Here is a 20,431-nt window from a genome sequence, read left to right as displayed (position 1 = left end):
AGTTTACGTTTTAAATGCCTGGTATCTTGAAAACAAAGCATCTTAACATTTTAAGTGGATGATTACCAAGTGATACTCTTCCCCAGTCAGGCATTGCTTTTTTTTAGGTCCAAGGTGAGGACTTTTTGTCACTGACAAATCTTTTCCAGAGAGCCCTGGTGGGGGGGGTGGGGGGAGGGGACTGGGAGTTTGGGTGTTTATATTGTTTTATTTACTGTGAAGATCTGAGAATCTCAGCTTTTTTTTTTATTTTGTTATGTTAATCACCATACATTACGTCATTAGTTTTTGATGTAGTGTTCCATGATTCATTGTTTGCATATAACACCCAGTGCTCCATGCAGTACGTGCCCTCTTTAATACCCATCACCAGGCTAACACATCCCCCCACCCCCCCTCCCCTCTAGAACCCTCAGTCTGTTTCTGAGTCCAGTCTCTCATGGTTCATCTCCCCCTCCAATTCCCCCCTTCATTTTTCCCTTCTTACTATCTTCTTCTTTTTTTTTTAACATATAAGGTATTACTTGTTTCAGAAGTACAGGTCTGTGATTCAACAGTCTTACACAATTCACAGCACTCAGCTTTAAACAAAGGCTAAAATGCAAACCTAAGCATTTCCCAAATCCTTTTGGACATGTTAATAAACACAGCATCAGAAAAAGTTTTCTATGGCCCATTGGTTGGAATGCTTTGGACGTCACTGCCCCTCCCTGAGATTCCAAAATTCCAGTAGCATATCAAAAGCTCTCAGAAAGCTCAAGTTATATATGCCCCTATAACTCAGCATTTCTCAAGCTTATTTGAGCATTTTAGCACTGACGGTCTTCCTCCCCAAAACACATAACCCAAAACTAATCATGAAAAAAATCAGACACATTTCAATAGAGGAATTATTCTATCTATACCTGACCAGTATTTTACAAGGTCATCAAAAACAAGGAAAGTCTGAGAAATTCTCACAGCCAAGGGAAACCTAAAGAGACATGAAAAGAAATGTTAATGTTTGCAGGATGGAATTCTGGAACAACCAAAAAAAGGAAATTGCTAAAATTAAGGTAATCTAAGTAAACTATGGACTTGAGTTAATAATAATGTATTAATATTTTATAATTAATTATAACTAATGTACCATACTGAGGTAAGATTTTAGTAACAGGAAATTGTGTACAGGGGTGCATGGGAACTCTGTACTACTATCTGCTTAATATTTCGGTAAATCTAAAAGTGTTCTAAAATTAAAACCCAGTAATTTTTTTTTCTAAAGTGGCATTAACAAGGAATATACTTCCTTTGGGGAAACTTCCTATTTACAAGTATTCACTCTGCATGCAAAATAGATTGGACAACATAAAAATATGGAAATTTTAATTAAGCTATTTTCAGAAAAGAAATACAAAGAAACCAAGGCATGTAAGGAGAAGGATGCTGAGCCAGGGTCTCAAATACGAAGGTCACAATTGGAATCTAGGTATTTCTTCAGTCCATTAGACATTTGCCATGTCTGCCTTGGAACATTCTTTCAGTCCTACATAATATCTGGAGACAGATTTGCAAGTAACTCTTGTTATTGTAATCACCGCGTTTTCAGGCTCTTGTTCCTATAGCAATAATTCCAGAAAACTACTTAAAATATTTTATATATAATGATTTGTGATATAGTGATTAGTAGTATCATTCTAACAACAATAACAGAGATAGTAACTACTATTTATTGAGCATGACTGGGACTGCGCTGAATGAACCCTTTATATTTTTCTGCTCACACTTTATAACAAACAGTAAACTAGGCATTGTTGTCCTAACTTTACGGAGGAGGAAACCCTTCTGTGGATCCAGTTCTTTACGCATTGTCAGTGATATAAGGAGGCTCCTTGGTTTATTCACAAGTCCTTCAATGTTTTAAAAGCTAAACCTCTTATATCCTTTTTAAATATGTTCTTAGGGACAGTAAATAGAACCCTAATAGAAAGCAATTTGGGGGGAGGTTTGGTATTGTAGTCAAATTAGTTTAAATGAGTTAACTCATCTAGCTCTTCCTGGTATGAATAGAAAACTAGAATGAGAACCTGAGGAAAGCACTGAAATTCAGTAATTAAAAAAAAAAAAAAGACAAATACTTGTTAGGAATCTAGTAGGAAAACTTAACTTTCTTTATGGCTTAATTTATTTGTGAGTCTCTAAACAGAGCTTAGTAACAGGAAGTGGATTTATTTTAATGCAATTCTGTTTGCTTCTTTGGAGTTTTTTACTTGAGTTACTGGTTTTGAAAACAGCAAAGTGTTCTTCGTTTCCGTCAGAGACAATCATTGCCTGTGTCCTCATCCTCAGTGTGGGGACAATAGGGCATCCATGAGACTACCTTGCTGGCAACAAATAACTGAGTGATGAATCACCTTTTCTTGACTACATTTCCAAACCTAGTGGCGTGGAAGTGAAGGCCATGCGATATCCATCACTCACTTAACGTGTGCAGAACACCCGCTCCATGACTTATCCAAACTTCACTATAATTTACAGCTACCTGATGTATGTCAGTGATTTAACTTCTCCATATCTGATTTGACTTAGCTGTGAAATAACATTATAAGGTAGGATGTGGGCCTAATACTGTATTTTTTATTCTTTATGTAAGATTTATACTAAGAGAAAATCTTAGTATATCTGTATATACTCTTAATCTGTAGATAGGGTTTAGGGAAGTTTGCTGAAAAATTAAGTCAAAACTATCTTTTAATATACAGTATCCAAGAAAACATATCCACCTCTGGTTTGAATTGAACACCTTTGAAATAGAAAGGACTACTACGTAAGACATTGTCTATTCTAGGGTTCGGGGAGAGTAGTGTTTTTAAAAGAGTACTTGGAGTGACCTTCCCTAATTCATCATTTCCCCTTAGTCATTTCTTTTCTTACCTTTTTCTACCCAATTTCCTCATACTGTGGTTTCCCCTGTCCTGAAGAATTCTTTGACTCTACTGTACAGTCAATATCATATGTCAATGAAAGTTAGATATCTCCTTAAATGTCAAACACTAGTTTAAAAAATATATATATACACACATATACATAAATATGTATATATATATATATAAATTGATGATGGTCATATATTAAAGGGATAGGCCAGAAAAGATCTGTTAAAAACCAAAGTATTAACAACAATTATTTGCTTGATATTTACAGTGGATTATTATGCATTTTTTTTGGCCATAGCTAACCATTTGCTGTAAGTTTTCCCTGTCTTATATCAGATTTTCCCAAATTGATGGCTACCATTTTTCTGATTCCAATCCCAGAAGAGGTCACAGGGCGTGGAAGAATGGCAGATGATCGGAAAGATGAAGGAAAGGCGCCTCACTGGACCTCAGCTCAACTAACAGAGGCATCTGCACACCCACATCCACCTGAGATTAAGGATCAAGGCGGGGCAGGGGAAGGACTTGTCAGAAGCGCCAATGGATTCCCATACAGGGAGGATGAAGAGGGCGCCTTTGGAGAACATGGGTCACAGAGCACCTATTCAGATACCAAAGAGAATGGAATCAACGGAGAGCTGACCTCAGCTGACAGAGAAACAGCAGGTAACTAAAGGCTCCTCTGTCCCAGGGCTGGCTTTGTGCTTTGAAGTCTGTTTCATCTGAAAGTGAATTAATTTACTGCGATGATCCTCTTTCACTAGTGCTGGGACAGAAATTCCAGTCTGTCAGGGGAAATAGACACCAAAAGGAGAGAAAAATCTTGGGAACTAGCCCAATGTTCCCCCAAATTAATTGTATTCTTCATCTCATCTCCCTATTTAGTTTATACCACTTTAATTTTAATAGACAAATGGCTCAGTGTGTGTGTGTGTGTGTGTGTTGCTAGTAACTGTCAGCATTTTAACTCAGTGAAAGAAGATTTCACAAATAGTTACTTCCTGATTATCTTGAATGATATTGGACCTAAATCTGATTGACTGAATAGAAGCATATTTACTTTTGGGGGCAGAAAGCAGTTTGGAGTCTATCTCCAAGCCTTAAAAAAAAAAAAAAAAAAAAAGGAGAGATTGGGGCCCCTGGCTGGCTGAGTTGGTGGAGCATATGGACTCTTGATCTCGGGGTTGTGAGTTCAAGCCCCATGTTGGGTGTAGAGATTACTTAAAAAAAATAAAATCTTAAAAAAAGAGAAGGAAAGGAAACACACACACATATATGGGAACCATTCCATACTTCCTCAGAGAGCTTTGTAAGAACTAATATTACAGATGCTTAAAGGAGAACATAATTTGATTTACTCTTAAATACTTACTTTCAAAGTATAATTTCTACCAGCAGTCCTCTTTCTTCTGTCATTGATAATATCGTCATTGATGGCATAGTCATCATATAGCATTAACAGCATCGAGAAACACTCACCTGCACTGTATTCTTCACCATTATTTTCCTTTTTCTGTACTCAGAATGTAATGTGTTTGAACACAGTAACTCGCAAACATGCTGCTCCAAAAAGAGTAGGTAAACCACAAGTATTCAGAAAGGTTATGCCCCCGTCAGAGTCATCCCCTGCCTAGTCAAACACTGGTTTTTCTGCACTCCATCAGTTAGTCAGCAACACTTCTCAACTGTACACTTTGTTCAAAAAATATATTTAAATTCAATGGGGTAAGATTAAAAGCATCTCAAATAACTGGGGAGAAATTACATAAGGACATAGGGTAATTTTTTTAATCCCCTCATTCGATAGACTACTGTTGAACGTTTTCTTTTCTTTTCTTTTTTTTTAGATTTTATTTATTTATTTGACAGAGAGAGAGAGAGAGAGACAGTGAGAGAGGGAACACAAGCAGGGGGAGTGGGAGAGGGAGAAGCAGGCTTCCTGCTGAGCAGGGAGCCCGACGCGGGGCTTAATCCCAGGACCCTGGGATCATGACCTGAGCTGAAGGCAGACGCTTAACGACTGAGCCACCCAGGCACCCCTGTTGAACGTTTTCTATATGCAAGGTGTGTCAACTTCTGTGCCAGGGCTGGTCTGAGCTTCACAGAGCAGATGATCCAGGAGCAGACACGAGACCTGTGCACACAATTCAAATGTGAAACACAATGTGTTCTGAGCCAGATGAGCAGTATACAAAGGCAGCGTTGAAGAGGGATCGTTCCTACGTAGGACCAAATTTCCCGAATTGTGCACAGAAGCATCTTGAGAAGTCACAGCAGACTCACACGGGGGTGGCAGAGTACTTTAATTGCTCGAAGGGAAACCCAATGATACTCAGCATCTGTTAAACACCGCCTGACCTCAAGATAGTTCAGTTTCAACATTCGATCACATCACATTCCTTTTTAAGACTTACGTGGAGCAGGAGAGGAGACTGAGTGTGCAATCTAATTCAAGCATCTGAGAAGCTATGCAGTGCTCAACAGGCCCATACACCCCATTAGTAAGAAACTGTGGATACGATTGAAATAAAAATGTTGTTTTTGCCTTTCATGGTCACAATGAGGATTAAATGAGATGGTAAAGTGTACAAAGTCAACAGATCAAAGAATAGCATCTATTAATTACCATTATTGTTATTGGTGTGGTGGTAGTCGTGTCAATATGGACAACAGGGCACTCTTGATCAAGGCATCTTTTTCTACAGCTGAGTGTAGAATACAGCTTGAACAGGGTGGGACTTGGGTGTCAGGAGAACCAACTAGAAGGTTTTGAAGAAATTGAGCCATGAGGAGATGAGGACATGCTGAAGCAAGACGGTTGTGCGGAAGGCAAGAGATAATGTGAAAGGCCAGGGTTTTTCTCATCATCCTATCCTGCAACACCTGACATTACACTTCAAGTGCTCAATTAATGTATGTTGATGAATGAATGAATGAATGAGTGCATGAATGAGTGCAAAAGGAAAAAGAAAGTCCTTTTCAAATTAATGGTGAAATCTATTGAAAAGTCTTATCAGTTGAATCTTACAGAATATGATAGAGGCTTATAATACACAAAAGAAAAAAGTCACTGTGTGTGCTCGGTCAAGCAGCAAAGAGCCAACATCACTCACTATTTCTTTTCAGTTGTCTTAAGTATTTAAGAGCATCAGAAAAATCTCTGCCAGGTCAGTGTGTCTTCACCTGCTTCTTTGAGAAAATAATTTAGATTAAAAAGGGATTAGCAGACATTTCTTTTAATTTATGGGTTCAGGACCATCCAGAGTTAATTTTGAATTCAATTCATCGTATTTCACATGAATCTTATGTTACCTTTGAGAATCTGACTCCGGAAGTTCTATATGTATGTTCATAGTGACAAAAGTTGTAAACAGTCAGCTGTGGATTAGCAGAGTAAGGTGTGCAATCCAAACTAGGGTGTGATTTTAAATTAACCTCCCTCCAGAAATAACAGGCCATGTATTAAGTCCATACAATGTGGAAAGCTGTGGGAAAGGAAAAATGTACAATATTGTCTCCTCATACCTACAGAGGATGTTCCAGTGATAAGCTAATGTGCAATTAGATTTCTCTCCAAACTTTGGCTTAATAAAATAATACATTTTATTATTGATGGTTTATACATAACTGTTTCACAAACAAAAATCATTCCCAATAAAAAGAAGTGTTCTTAGATCTCAAATATGGTCTTTAAAAATTCTGTCCTTTGATGGTTGGGTTCACTAACATGAGCTGGCATTATATTTCAAGGGGATTATCTTAAAGAGGACCAGAGGAGCAGTACACTGGCCTCCTCTTTTACCATTCACGTGTGATCTATCAGTACATTGTATTTTTCCCTTAGAAAAGATACTTCTTGGGGCACTGTTAACATGGCATATTTTCCAGTAACATCAGGTCTTCAACTATACACTGTGGTGTCCAGGCCACTACTAGTTGAATCCAAGGATCTTTCTTCTCCTCTCATACTTTACTATAGTCCTCTCTTCATTGTTAGAAACGAATTTATCCCCAAGGTTGTTTATTTTTATTCATCTCTAAAAGCAAGATCACATGATAAATGCATCTCAATTACTGCATCTTTCTCCCCACCCCCTTTCCTTCATTAGGCGGGCTTACTTCAACCGAAGATCTGAACTTGTCCTCTCTCACCTACCCTTTTCGATGTTCACCTTCATTTTTGGGCCATAATAATTTTTTATTTTTCCATATGCAAGCCCAAAGGCAGCTTATCTTTGATCCTGTGTGCTGAGACTGGGGGCAGGGAGAGAAGAGAACTGAGAAGGCAATAATATTTTAAATTCTCTTTCTTTATGGATTCCTCTTCTAGATTTCGTCTCTTTCCTTACAATTTATTTATTTTTAAAAGATTTTATTTATTTATTTGACAGAGAGAGAGACAGCGAGAGAGGGAACATAAGCAGGGGGGAGTGGGAGAGGGAGAGACAGACTCCCCACTGAGCAGGGAGCCCGATGCGGGACTTGATCCCGGGACTCCAGGATCATGACCTGAGCCAAAGGCAGACGCTTAACAACTGAGCCACCCAGGCACCCCTCCTTCCTCACAGTTTAAAGCTAATCCATAGAAAAGTAGATAGAATTATTTGCTCACCTGTTGTAGCATAACTTTTGCTACTTTACGAATTTTTCTTATATTAATTAACTAAAGTAAACTTTTTAGAAGCCATGCCACAAAAGCCCCCCAAAAAAGAAATGAGAAACCATTGAGAATCTAGTCACTTAGAAAAGGTATTATTATAATGATTCTAAAAACATCAATTTTTTAGTTTATTTTTTTATTGAAGTATAGTTGATACACAGTGTTACTTTACTTTCAGGGGTACAGCATAGTGTTTAGACAAGTCTATAGATTATGCTCCACCCCACAAGTGTAGCTCCCATCTGTCACCATGCAATGCTATTATAGGGCCACTGACAATGTTCCCTAGGCTCTACCTTTTATTCCCGTGACTTCTTCATTCCATAACTGGAAACCTAAACCTCCCTCTCCCCTTCACCCATTTTGCCCCTTCCCCTACCCCATTCCCTCTGGCTACTATTAGTTCTCGGTATTTATGAGTCTCTTTCTGTTTTTTGTTTGTTTTAAAACAGTCGTTTTTATTTTTTAAATTTTATTTTATTATGTTATGTTAATCACCATATATTACATCATTAGTTTTTGATGTAGTGTTCCATGATTCATGTTTGCATATAACACCCAGTGCTCCATTTAATACATGCCCTCCTTAATATCCATCACCAGGCTAACCCATCCCTCCACCCTCCTCCCCTCTAGAACCCTCAGTTTGTTTCTCAGAGTCCATAGTCTCTCATCGTTCGTCTCCCCCTCCGATTTCCCCCTCCTTCATTTTTCCCTTCCTACTATCTTCTTCTTTTTTTTAACATATAATGTATAATTTGTTTCAGAAGTACAGGTCTGTGATTCAACAGTCTTACACAATTCACAGCGCTCACCATAGCACATACCCTCCCCAGTGTCCGTCACCCAGTCACCCCATCCCTCCCACCCCCCACCGTTTTTAAATTGTCTTCCAAAGTGTGAATCATAAAAGGCTTATAATAAACCTTTCCTCTCTTTTCCACCTTGTTATGGAAGAAAGCAAGAGGACCACATTTGGTACCCCCAGAGTTCCAACTCTGAGTGAAAATTAGGAGCCCCATCTTTAAGTTTCTTATCTGAGGGTGGGGCCCAAGCTCATATTAGTATTCCTATCAAGATAACTGGAAGAGGGTGCCTGGGTGGCTCAGTCGGTTAGGTGTCTGCCTTCAGCTTGGGTCATGATCCCAGGGTCCTGGGGTAGAGCCCCACGTGGGGCTCCCTGCTCAGCAGGGAGCCTGCTTCTCTCTCTCTCCCTCTGCTGCTCCCCCTGCTTGTGTGCACACTCTCTCTGTCAAATAAATAAATAAAATCTTAAAAAAAAAAAAAAAAGACAACTGGAAGAAACCAGTAAGTGAGACCACCTTTCACAGGTGTAGTCACCCATCCAAGATCATATGACTACAACCGGACTGCAGGTCCCCCGCTGCATAGACTAGTGCACGTCCACTACCGCACGCTGCCAGATTCATAATAGCACAGCCAGCTGTCACAGTTCTCACTTATAGCCCCTTCTATCGCAGAACAGGCACATCCATGGACCTTTAAGCACAACAGAAAACCAAACTTTAGTCTTGGTTTTCAGTATGAGTGGAGCAGGAAAGGAGGTGGTTCTCAGAAGTGTACAGATGCCGCAACATCAAAGTATTGAAAATCATGCTTCTGTGATTTTGACTATCCCAAGGTACAATGCTTTCAACACGAGTAGGAAGCACCAGTCAGAGTATAAGTGGCTTTTGTGATCATCAAAAGCCAATATCAGCTATCTCTTGGAGTAAATTTAAAGATTAAAGAACATTTCCTCAGTTACACACTCCCCCCTTCTGCCCCAGGTCCCCCAGGCTGCTTTGTTTTCCCAGCATTCCAGGGATCCTATTCAGGTCTACTCCCTCCTGAAGCAGTGAGATCTGGAAACGCTCTTCCAGGTGCTACACTATCGCTTTTCCAGAGCTTACCAATGGAGCTGTGCCTTTGGAAGCCTTGACCTGCCCTTTAACATCCCCATAACTCAGGCAATGAACATGCTCAGATACGTAAGTGTATTGTTGCTGGAATTGTAAGTTTTGGCTTAAAAATATGGGACGGAGGAAAAGTTTGTCATCACTTGTGTGCAAAGAGCTGAATATACCTTTAAGCTTCTCTCTGTTTCCCTTTCCAATCTTGGAAAATTCCAACCTGCCTTTTCTTACCCCTCTCGTCCAACCCGCCTCCATTCCCAGATTTGAGATTTACTAGTAGGACTCATCATCCCATTTCAAATATGGCATATTGTATATGATATTATATTAATGTACGCAGAGCCAAAAAAGTACAGAACCGTTTCTCCTGTGAAACCACTAAAGCCATCTGCACCACCCTGCAAGGCAAATAAACACGCTGGCCTAACAATACAAGAGGTTGCAGATTTTCCTTTCCTTGTTGCCATGGCAACCACTCATTTCCCTGAGCTCCACAGAGAGAGGAGTGTGCAGAGCAGAGTTATTTAGCATTCAAGGGTGGATCTGCAGAAAAGCACACAGCCTCACTGCGAAGCGTCTGAGCCTGGCGGTGCCGATGGATGAGTACGGAAAATGGGGATCTTGTCAGTGTTTTCCTTTGAACAGTTAGGCATCTGGGGCTAGAAAGAGTAAGAAAGACAAAAGGATTGATAAAAAGGGCAATTCCACCAGGTTTGTATTTGTCATGTTTGCTTTGTCCTGTGTGGTCTCTATACCATCTGAAGCAGATTTGGGGTATTAGCTTCAATCATCGTATGTGGCTTGTCTTGTTGGGAAAGAGAAGGGTCTGTACCTAATCGAGCGTTCACTTACATGGACATTATAGTAAAGAACTGCATCTCTTACTCTTGGTAAGATATGAGCTTATATATAGTAGGTATTGCTAGCTAGAGCTTAAAGTGTTTTTACGAAGTGGAGGAAAAGACAGGCACTGGATAATGTTGTTTACTTAAATGTGCAGTTATATATAAGGTAGTTCTTCCTATAAAAATCCACTTCACATCTATCTTTGCTCTTCAGCACAAGTCTTAAAGTAGGATGAGATTTGTCTTAAGCCAATAATTCTGAATCAAAATATAAGGAAAACGGTGTCTCTAGACTTCTTTTAATTAAACACAATGACTCAACAAATTAAAACATGTTTTTGTTCCTTGGAATTTTAATTGCCTACAAACACTTCCAGTTGTGAAGAACAAGGCTCTATCTAACACAGTGTAATATGATATTTAAAAACTAAGATTAATTTGCATACACATTTACTCCCATGTATATTCTTCCAGAAAATTCGTCCCATGCACTTGCTGGAAATCAGTCTCATTTCTTTACCATCTTGTTTTACACTAAATGTCAGAACCACAGTCATAAGCACTAAAAAAAAAAAAAAAAAAAAAAGGTGTTTTATCATTCTCTTTGGGCCACTGACACTTTGAAAAATTATTTTATTGAGTTTGAATCTTAATCAGTGCAAGAGATTTGAGCTAAGAACAATTCAGACCTACTTGTAAAATTCTGTCTGGCTTGTTTTTAAATGTAAATATAATTTAATTATCATTGTATTTTATCACTGTATTTTCTTACTTGACCCTCCCTCCTGATCCCGTATTTCCCAAGACTTTATCAGATATCCTCCTCTCTAATTTGTTGTCATGTATGGTCATCATATTTTTTTCTTTTAAGGTATTCCCATTTTTTGAAGTTTTTAAAACCTCCACTTAGGGAAGAATTCTAAATGTTTCATAAATTCTTTTTTATTTGCAGTGAGCAGATTTCAAAAATAATCAGTCATGAAAGCAAGTCTTCCTGGATTCATTTTTGGACAACCTAAGCCTTTGTTTTGATGAGCATTGTGCATGCCCTTTATCTGTCTCTTGTCATATTTCTAAGAATTCTCTCCTCACAAAAGAGAGGGGGAAAAAAGATAAGAGAACAACTTTAATAGTAATTTGCAACAAATAAATTGCTCTAATATCTTGAGAATATATTAATCACTGATCAATAATGTATTTTTTGAAAAGAATAACGTACATATACATGGATCCTATTGCTTGTATGTAGCTGAGAAAAATATCTGCCACTGCCTACCAAATACCACCTCAAGGGCTGGCTCTGGTTTTGCTGTTACTGCTGCTAAGAGGTTAGTAGACTGGGGAATACCTCATGGTCATCACTCCTCTCTCTTTCCTCCCCAAGCTACTGTGATGAATCAACTCTTTCTGCTTCAGTGTACCAAGGCTTTTTCTCTTCCTCTCATTCCCTCACCCTTCACTGCTCCTTAGCACATTACATAAAGCATGTGCTTTGCCTGTCAGGAGCAGATGAACAGAACAACTGGTGCAGACTTGCGGGTCTGGTCGTGAGAGCATGATCTGACTTGGCATCATGAGTCCTGAGGGGAAAAGGACACTGTGCTGCTTGCTGCCCACTCATGGAGTGGCTCATCTCCCAGCATGAGCCACCATTCAGCAACACGGATAGAAAATACAATTTGAAACCCAGCCAAACTGATGAGCAAAGAAAGAACACGTGTCCCAGGCTCTCCTTGCAACTTTTAACAAATATGCAAATGCTAGGTGGTTCTTAGAACATGAGATGAGACTAAAATGTCTGTTTTTACAACTTATTTCAGTAATCCTCAAAACTTAAGACAACAGTAGGCAAAATGAATAATAATGGAGAAATCAAGATTCGGAGGAAAATCATCTTTAATAGTGATGACTCAGCTTCAGCAACCTGTAAATTAGACTCAAGGTTTTCAGTCCAAATTTTTTATTTGGAAAGACAGATTGAGACAGCTCTGGGTTATGAGCACCTCTGGTTCATTCGTAAATGACTCCAGCATGAAGGGTCAACTCCTCTGAGTGAACTAACAATCTTCCCTTTTGCAAAACTAGTTACATTTGCCCAACTAATTTGTGCTTTCATTCATGTGCTGCACTGAAACAGTGATGGGAAAGCATTTTGATAGGGTGCACACCCCACAGGAAAGGTTCTCAGAGTCCACAGTCAAAGATCCAGAGCTGATTTTATTCTCTCCGGGGAATCTCTTCCTCTTCTGAACGCCTCCATGTAACATGTTCATATCTTGTTAATAGCACTAATCATATGGATCATTCTACTGAGTTTATGTGTTACTTGTTTTAATCTGCAACACTAGGTTATAAGTGTTTTGAGGTAGTAGCTATGCATCATTCATCTTCATGTTCCTTATGGTATGTAATGCTGTGATTATTTTCTCTAGTAAGTGCTAATACATTTTTTGGAATTGATGAAGAGAAAGAGTTCATATCCATCTTAGGTTTTGAGATTGGAAATCTCAGGAGCAAAATGGGGCTACAAAAATTATACCACAGTATGAGCAATGCACTTGTGGGAATGATGGTGTTGGGAGGAATACTGGATGTAAAGAAGCAAATGAAGAACCTAAGAGAGGAGGCTAGAATCAAAGTGAGGATTATAGAACTGTTGGCTTGAACTGAAAGGAATTAAGTAGGAACTCTGAAATACTGTAGTGAAAAGAGGATCAAGAAAGGATATAGCGGAAGATGACATGGTCTGAAAACGGGGGTGAAGAAAATGTGCCTTTGGCTTAAGATAGCAGTATGACATCTGATTAGAGATATTTTCTTGATGATGAAAATTAACGAACTGGAAAGAATATGGAAATTCAGAGTAAATGACTTAAGAGATACCTATAATTTAACAGCTAAGAAACACTTGGATAGTGAATAACTTCTCATGCTCATTCCTGCAAAATTGAGCCCAATGTCACAGTTGGTTGCAGTTGAAATGGCACTGGAATATCCTGCAAACAGAACTTTAAAACACGTGTCCCTGTTGATCCTCTGGGTGTAAGGTAAGGATTGCTTCACTGTTCTAGGTCAGGAGCTCACATAAATTTCAATTCTGACAAATGGACAATCTGAATCTTAAAGCAAATGGATGTTCTAAGTCATAGATTTAATTATCCTTCTTCTTTAAAGGAATATACCAGTATTGTCTTGGAGAGATATATCCTATTTTTGAAGGCCAACCTGAGTAAAATATCACCAATGCCCTTTTTTTCTCTACTTTATCTTTGAGTCTATAAAATGATTTGCAAATGATAAGTTCTTAGATAATAAACAGCATTTCTCTACTGAATAATAGGGATATTTATTTCTTAACTTTAGGAAAAATGCTTCGATTTCTTTTTTTTTAAGATTTTATTTATTTATTTGACAGAAAGAGAGAGACAGTGAGAGAGGGAACACAAGCAGGGGGGAGTGGGAGAGGGAGAAGCAGGCTTCCCGCTGAGCAGGAGCCCGATGCAGAGCTCCATCGCAGGACCCCAGGATCATGACCTGAGCTGAAGGCAGACACTTAACGAATGAGCCACCCAGACACCCCAAAAATGCTTTGTTTTCAATGAGATATACTTCTCTAGTTTCATTATTTTAAAAAATGATAAAAGCTTTTTATAATCCATTTTTTTTCTTTTTGATGGATTAAAATGAAAGATGCTCCCATATACATGTTCTGATTCTAATCATGAAGTATTTCAGTATTTAAAGGATGTTTTTCTTCTCCATAAGGGAAAAATCGTCATCATTTACTATTACTTTTATAAGCAATTTTAAAAATGAAATTTTTAGATACTTTTTCTCCTTGCTACATTTTGCACATTGCCATCCTTTATCTTAAAGCCCATGTACATTTTCTCTTTCTTGAGAAATTGTCTAGTGGTTGTTTTGTTTTTTTTCTCATCAACTTAAAAAAATAGAGATTTATGACTAAAGCATTGGAAAGATTGGAATAAACCTGCTCTTCTCAGAGCTTTACCAGAACAAAAATGCTAACATAGGGGAAATTGCTTTTTCTCCAAAAAAATGCACTAACTTGACCTAGGTGCCAAAGCATGTAAGATATTCCTCCAGGTCAGTTCCCACCCAATTCTTACAAGTCTCGATTTCAGTCAGAAAGGAAACAAAGAACTGAGTTTGAAGCAAGTGCAGATGCTACTTTCAAAAGTCACATTTTAGGAGGGGAAAGTTCGTTCATTCGGGATAACAATGATCCCTGTCCTCATGAAATATCTGCCTATGAAAATTATAGTTCCTGAAATGCCCTGTGGACCACATTGAACTTACACATATGATCTGAATGCAACATTGAAAATACTGCTCAAGAACTTGGACATTTTGGTGACACAGATTTCCTTTCTAGTTGGATTTCATTGTTTAAGGAAGGGCAAATTGAAGCTACCCTCACTGATAATTTAATATCTTAGGACTGGAATTACCAGATAAGGTTGAATTTTTTTTTTAATGTGAAGGAGTATAAACTTCCCAAATTATGTTAACTTTTTAAAGTAAATTTTTTAGATGTTGAGCATTTCTTCGATTCTGATTGGAAATGCTTGAGTCTCCTGTGTCCCCAAATAATAGTGAGTTTCAACTCTCCCTTATGTTATCTGATGCAATTGGATGTGAAAGAAACTATAAATACAAAGGGCTTTTCTTTACCAGGTCTGTAGAGAAATGAAAATTACCAAATATGCTTTCAGAAAATATTTTGGAAAATCTAGTTGATTGAAATGTTGAGGTGGTTCTTTTATTTTGTTCTATAAAGTTTTAAGTATGATGCTTTAATTAATGTGATTGCATTAAAACCATACTTCTCTTCCTATAGCTTTTGATCAGACCAAGTTATTCATGCCTGTGTGTTTCATGTGAATTATCCAAGAAAAAAGAGCCGAAATCACAAAGTTCCCTTATCTCACGAGAGTTTTTCCTTTTACAGCAAACTTTTCTTCAACAAAACAAACCCCAATACAAGCTTAAATAAAAAAACATTTTTGAGGGGTAGAGGATCTCTCTGAAAGTTGGGAAGAAAGGATTGATAAACTTTCAAGGGAAATAAAAATGAATTAGAAATATTTTCAGGCATATTCTTTTTTTTTTTTTTTTAAAGATTTTATTTATTTATTTGACAGCGAGAGAGGGAATACAAGCAGGGGGAATGGGAGAGGGAGAAGCAGACTCCCCGCTGAGCAGGGATTTCAGGCATATTCTTAAAACGAGGAATTGGGCAACCTCTTCGTGATCAGAGTTACCATATATGAAACAACGAAATTGTAATTTCATTTTGAAAAATAAAAAGCTACAAGTCCTGATTTAGAAATTTTTCTTATATGTCAGTAAGAAAATAATATATCTTTTCATATGTTTTTGTAGTAAATTGGATTTTTATTGCCATCTTTTACTAAAATGAAATGAAGATTTATGAAATCTGATTTACCATATCATGAAGAAGTCCCACATATCCCTTACATACGATTGTGTTTTTCATGCCAAATGCCCTGTGTTTTTAAACATAGTATAGCTTGTACTTACAGTGGCACCTGCCTACCTGGGACCTGCCACGAGCAAAATTATGAAGTAAATAAACCTTGCCTTGAGTACCTTTTCATTTGCTTCCTGAATCCTATTCATTTTCTTCAGGTTGTCGGCAGTCACCTGAAGCTACCTCCTATGGTCAGAATCCCACCCTCAACCCCACTGCAAAACCCAGTCGCCTTGCCTGGTGTCACCCTATCTATCTAGATAGCATCCTGTTCTTACATTTTTCTCAGCTTTGCCATTCCATCAAAATTGATCTGCCTTTCTCTTTTTGCTGGGCTCCCACAATAGAACAACCAGAGCTATTACCATAATCAATTAGAATTTTATGCTTTCTGGATGTTGTTTACATTCTGATATAAAGCTTCAGTGTCTTCAAACAGAGTGAATACTTTGGCTGTTTTAAACATGCTATAGATGGCACCGAGGATTTGCAAATATTTCTAGAATATTGGTAACGATGAGAAGAGATATCAATTGACATAGTAAACAACATTGAAGCAAAATCATCAATGTCAAATTTTATTTCAACAGATCTCTAAGGGGTATTTTCTAAAGTAGAATTTGTATGTTATTTGCAAATTTCTGAAGATAACTTTGAAGTTACTATTACTTGTTCTTGTTTATTTTACATAATGAAACTTTTGTATCTGTGGATGGAGAGAAATTCACTTAATAGTAATTTCCATGGGATGCAGTAATCAATCCAGAATACAAAACAAGTTGTCTTTATTCTAGAATAATTTTTGTCATGAGGAAATTAAAAATTCTATTAAAGTCTTTGCTTTTTCCTATCATAATATGACCAATTACAAATGCACATTGGACGTGAGACTTACTGTCTTAAAAAAAAGTGATTTTGCAAAGTCTCTTGATTTTGCTACTCAGAGGTCCTAAAAAAAAGTCTTTATTATCAATTTTACTTGTTTGTAATTTTCCAGAGAATGTACCTCCCCCCTTATCTTGTGTTGTGGCTGAGCTTTTATTTAACAAAAATTATTAATGAATAATAGAGGGATAGCTCAAAACTATATCTTTCTTCTTATTTTTTGTTTTTTTTTTACTATGGCATTTTAGTTTTCAGAATTTCATAATGTAATTAATTCTGTTATACCTTTTCCTACAGGATTATTGGAATATGGTTCTCTGGTTTTACATATATATATATACATACACACGCACACACACACACATACATATATATATATAATTTAGGTACAATTTGAAAGTTATAAAGAATTACCATATACACTTATTAGTGACTTTGAGTCTGCCAAGTGGTTTTAGGGCTGGTGTAAAGAGAATATTTGTGGGTGATATTTTATATAGCTACAACGGCAAAAATAAAATAGGCAGTTATAGAAGATGGAGAATCGCTTACTTAAACCATTTATAGTTCATGAGAGACTTGTTAAGAAGAAAGCACATAAGGTTGATGTTGTATGCTGCTATTTGCACATTCATTCTTGGAAACATGGTAGGACTGGAGATTGAAGCAAACTATAATTACATAAAAGTCATGTTGGTCTCTCTATGTGCTGCTAGAATGTACCGTACGATGTGTTGGGAACAAAGTGATTTTCCCATCGCATAGTTCCTAAATTCCATATGCTTCTAAGTCACAAGGCCTGCAAAGATTTATGTAAGTTATACTATGATGAGGAGGAGAAGGATGGAGTGAACAAAAGGTGATTTTTACCACTTCATTGTAACAGTTTCTCCTAGAAGAAATAACTAGCTTTATAGAGATAACTAGTAAAAACTATTCCTGGTATACAGAGAACTTGTATTTTGAAAGTTTAGTCCAATGACATTTTTTGGACCCTTGGAATATTTTTCGATTTTTCCATCATATTCTCTGCTTCAGGCATTCCCAGGTTTTAAAACTCTAGAAACATTAATTTGCCCAAATCCTAGCCTTGCTTCAGGTGATCAAAGTCTTTGAGGTACTCAAATACAGTTGAAACTTCAAAAACATGGAGAGACTTTTCTGTGCATGAGAGCTGGCACACGCTTAAAAACACACACTCTGTACTACGTTTCTACACACACCTTTAAATTTTGTTTATCCCACAGTTACTCTGTGCATTTATTTAAGGTCTCTTAGTTTCACTGATATTTCATCTTTCCATTAATGTTATTAATAATGCCTCATGCCACATCTTTTGACAATATGTTGTGTTCAAGACTTAATGCAGAAGATGATTCAATTTCTCACAAGTTTACAAGGAGCAGTACAATAGCAATGACTTTGATAAGACACACAACCAAGCTTTGAAGTGCTCTAAAAACATTATCAATTCCCCCAGTGCCTTAATGATTATATTCAGTGTATTGATATTAAAGCAATTTGAAAATTTGAAAGGGGAATATTCCCCAAGAAATTTCTCTTTCTCAAATTAATTTAAAATCAGTGAAATATTATAATCTAGCTTAATTGATAAAAATGTTTAATACATGGGCTAAAAACAGCAATATAAATATGTGTACATTACCACATTGGAAATCCCCAATACCACCAGCAGCAAAAACTTTTAACTAGAATAGTTAAGTATAAAGCTAAACTATATTTGCTTACTATATTTCCTCTGCTTAAATGTGTTTTTTCCTATTTCCAAGTGAACCCTTAAAATTAGAAGCAAAATTTTCCAGTAGGTACTATTTCTGATCTGTGCTTTGCTTTTCTAATTGCTTTGACTCCATAAAACAATATGCTTAACTTGTGGTATCCTTCCACTGTCAACCATCTTAATTTACTACACCTCCCCACCCGCCTTGACTGAATTTAAATGCAAGGCAGATTCTGTTCCGGTTCTAAAAACTTTATTTGAGTAGGTTAAATTGTCAATCTAAACAAATTATGGATTAGAGCCCTTCGGTTGAGATTGGGGAAAAAAAGGAGAGAGGAAAAATTGTCCTATAATCATAACTGTACTCACAACCCTAGCCTAGCCAGGTTGCAAATGCATTTCAGAACAGGGCCTTATGAGTGACTGTGGATGGATGAGCCAAAATCTGTGGCCATTTTTCATAGAAAAATCTTTGAAAACAAAACAAAATGTGTTCTTCAATGAGATAGCCCCACTTCAAGCACAATTTACACGTAGGAATACCATGTCTTATCTTTATATTCCCCACAATGACTAAGAATAGTTCCATTTCTCTAGGGTGCACAAAAAATTTTCTTTAAGTACCCATCAGAACTGAACTTTTGCAGTCATGAGTCCTTATCTTAAATGTGTTTAACCCCATAAGCCAATTTTACCTCAAATGCATTTATTCCCATAAGCTAAATTTACCCTTGTTTTAATCAGTAAATCTTGAGAAGAAATCTCTGGAAGAGAAAGCTGGTAAGCAAAGATCTACAGCTGCAACACTGGCAAGGATGACCTTTGAGATCAAATCAGAGTGACTAGGGAAGGAGATGCCAATGCGGGCCTCTTTAATTAATGCTAAGGTGCCAAGGAAACAAACAAACAAAAAACCAACAATCTGCTCTTTTAATTTCCTACTTCACCCGTTGATTACAGGAAATCGTTTCGGAGGAACCGTTTGCTCTCCAAATTAAGCAAGAAACTTTTCATCTTTCCCTGTTTTTATGAATTTATCAAGGGTATTTGTTTAGCCGAGTGCTTGCAGCTACACAGTGCTTTCCTTGTTGACTAGCTTCCATCAGCGGTAGCAATTAGCAGCGGTTTCCTAGGCAACCATTCTGTACCCTACTGAGAATAACCTTTTCTTGACAGGAGCATTCTGTCTAAAATTGTTTTGTTTTCCTTCTTTCACAAGTGTACGGTAGGCTTACTTGTCATGTCTTTTAACACAACATTATTATGTCCATTATTCTTAAAAGCAGAAACATTTACTGGCTTTTAAATTCCATGTGGTTGAATTTATTGTCAGTGTCTCTTACTTCTCTCTTAACAACCTGAAGCAAATCAACAAAAATATGTTCTCAAGCATATGCCAACTTGTTTGGGATTTTTTTTGTTGTTCACAGCCTAATTGGTGAGCCTTTGCATGTTCAAGTAATCACAGCTGGTCCTGACGAAAACTCAAAAGGGTATAACACATTCAAAATCAAACTTGTGTGTCTACCAACAATGTCATGTGTTGCTCAGAAGCGAGGTGAAATTTCCAGGGCCACTGAGAAAGTCTTAACTCCATTGCCTTTGTTATAAATCAACCAGGCAATATTGATAGATTAATATAACAAAATAACTAAACTAGAAATATGTGCTAAAAACAGCGCCTGAGACTGTGTTAAGGAATTTGATGTGGTAAAATAACAGAAGAGCAGAGCAATGATATAGGATGAATCAGCACATGGAATAAACCAGAAGGCTACAACAGCTGTAAATGCTGAACAGTGTGGCACAATGGTAGAGTAAAATTTAGTTCATCATTTTGGCTTAAATAGGAAATGGCAGGAGTCTAATGGATTGTCTGTGAGGCAGTGGCTCAGCATTCAGGCAGCGAGGTACTCATTGGGGAAAATGACAGAATTATCTCAGTGAATGACAG

General features: G+C 37.4%; 1 protein-coding gene across 27 annotated transcripts in view; it reads left to right on the top strand.

Moving 5' to 3' along the window:
* Window positions 1-20,431, top strand: part of MAP2 (microtubule associated protein 2) — a 139,942-nt gene that overhangs the window by 58,899 nt on the left and 60,612 nt on the right. For 26 of the 27 annotated variants that reach the window (XM_081813729.1, XM_081813730.1, XM_081813728.1 and 23 more), the window contains one exon: window positions 3,297-3,581. In XM_081813729.1, coding sequence (XP_081669855.1) covers window positions 3,320-3,581 — 262 coding nt within the window. In that variant the 5' untranslated portion in view covers window positions 3,297-3,319. The remainder of the gene's footprint in view (window positions 1-3,296; window positions 3,582-20,431) is intronic. The other variant, XM_081813726.1, reaches the window with a different exon arrangement.

Source organism: Leptonychotes weddellii, chromosome 3 (assembly GCF_054177405.1).
Source record: "Leptonychotes weddellii isolate Sample4059 chromosome 3, ASM5417740v2, whole genome shotgun sequence".
Classification (NCBI taxonomy): domain Eukaryota; kingdom Metazoa; phylum Chordata; class Mammalia; order Carnivora; family Phocidae; genus Leptonychotes; species Leptonychotes weddellii.
Note: the sequence above shows the minus strand (reverse complement) of the source record. Positions and strands in the feature narration are given on the sequence as shown.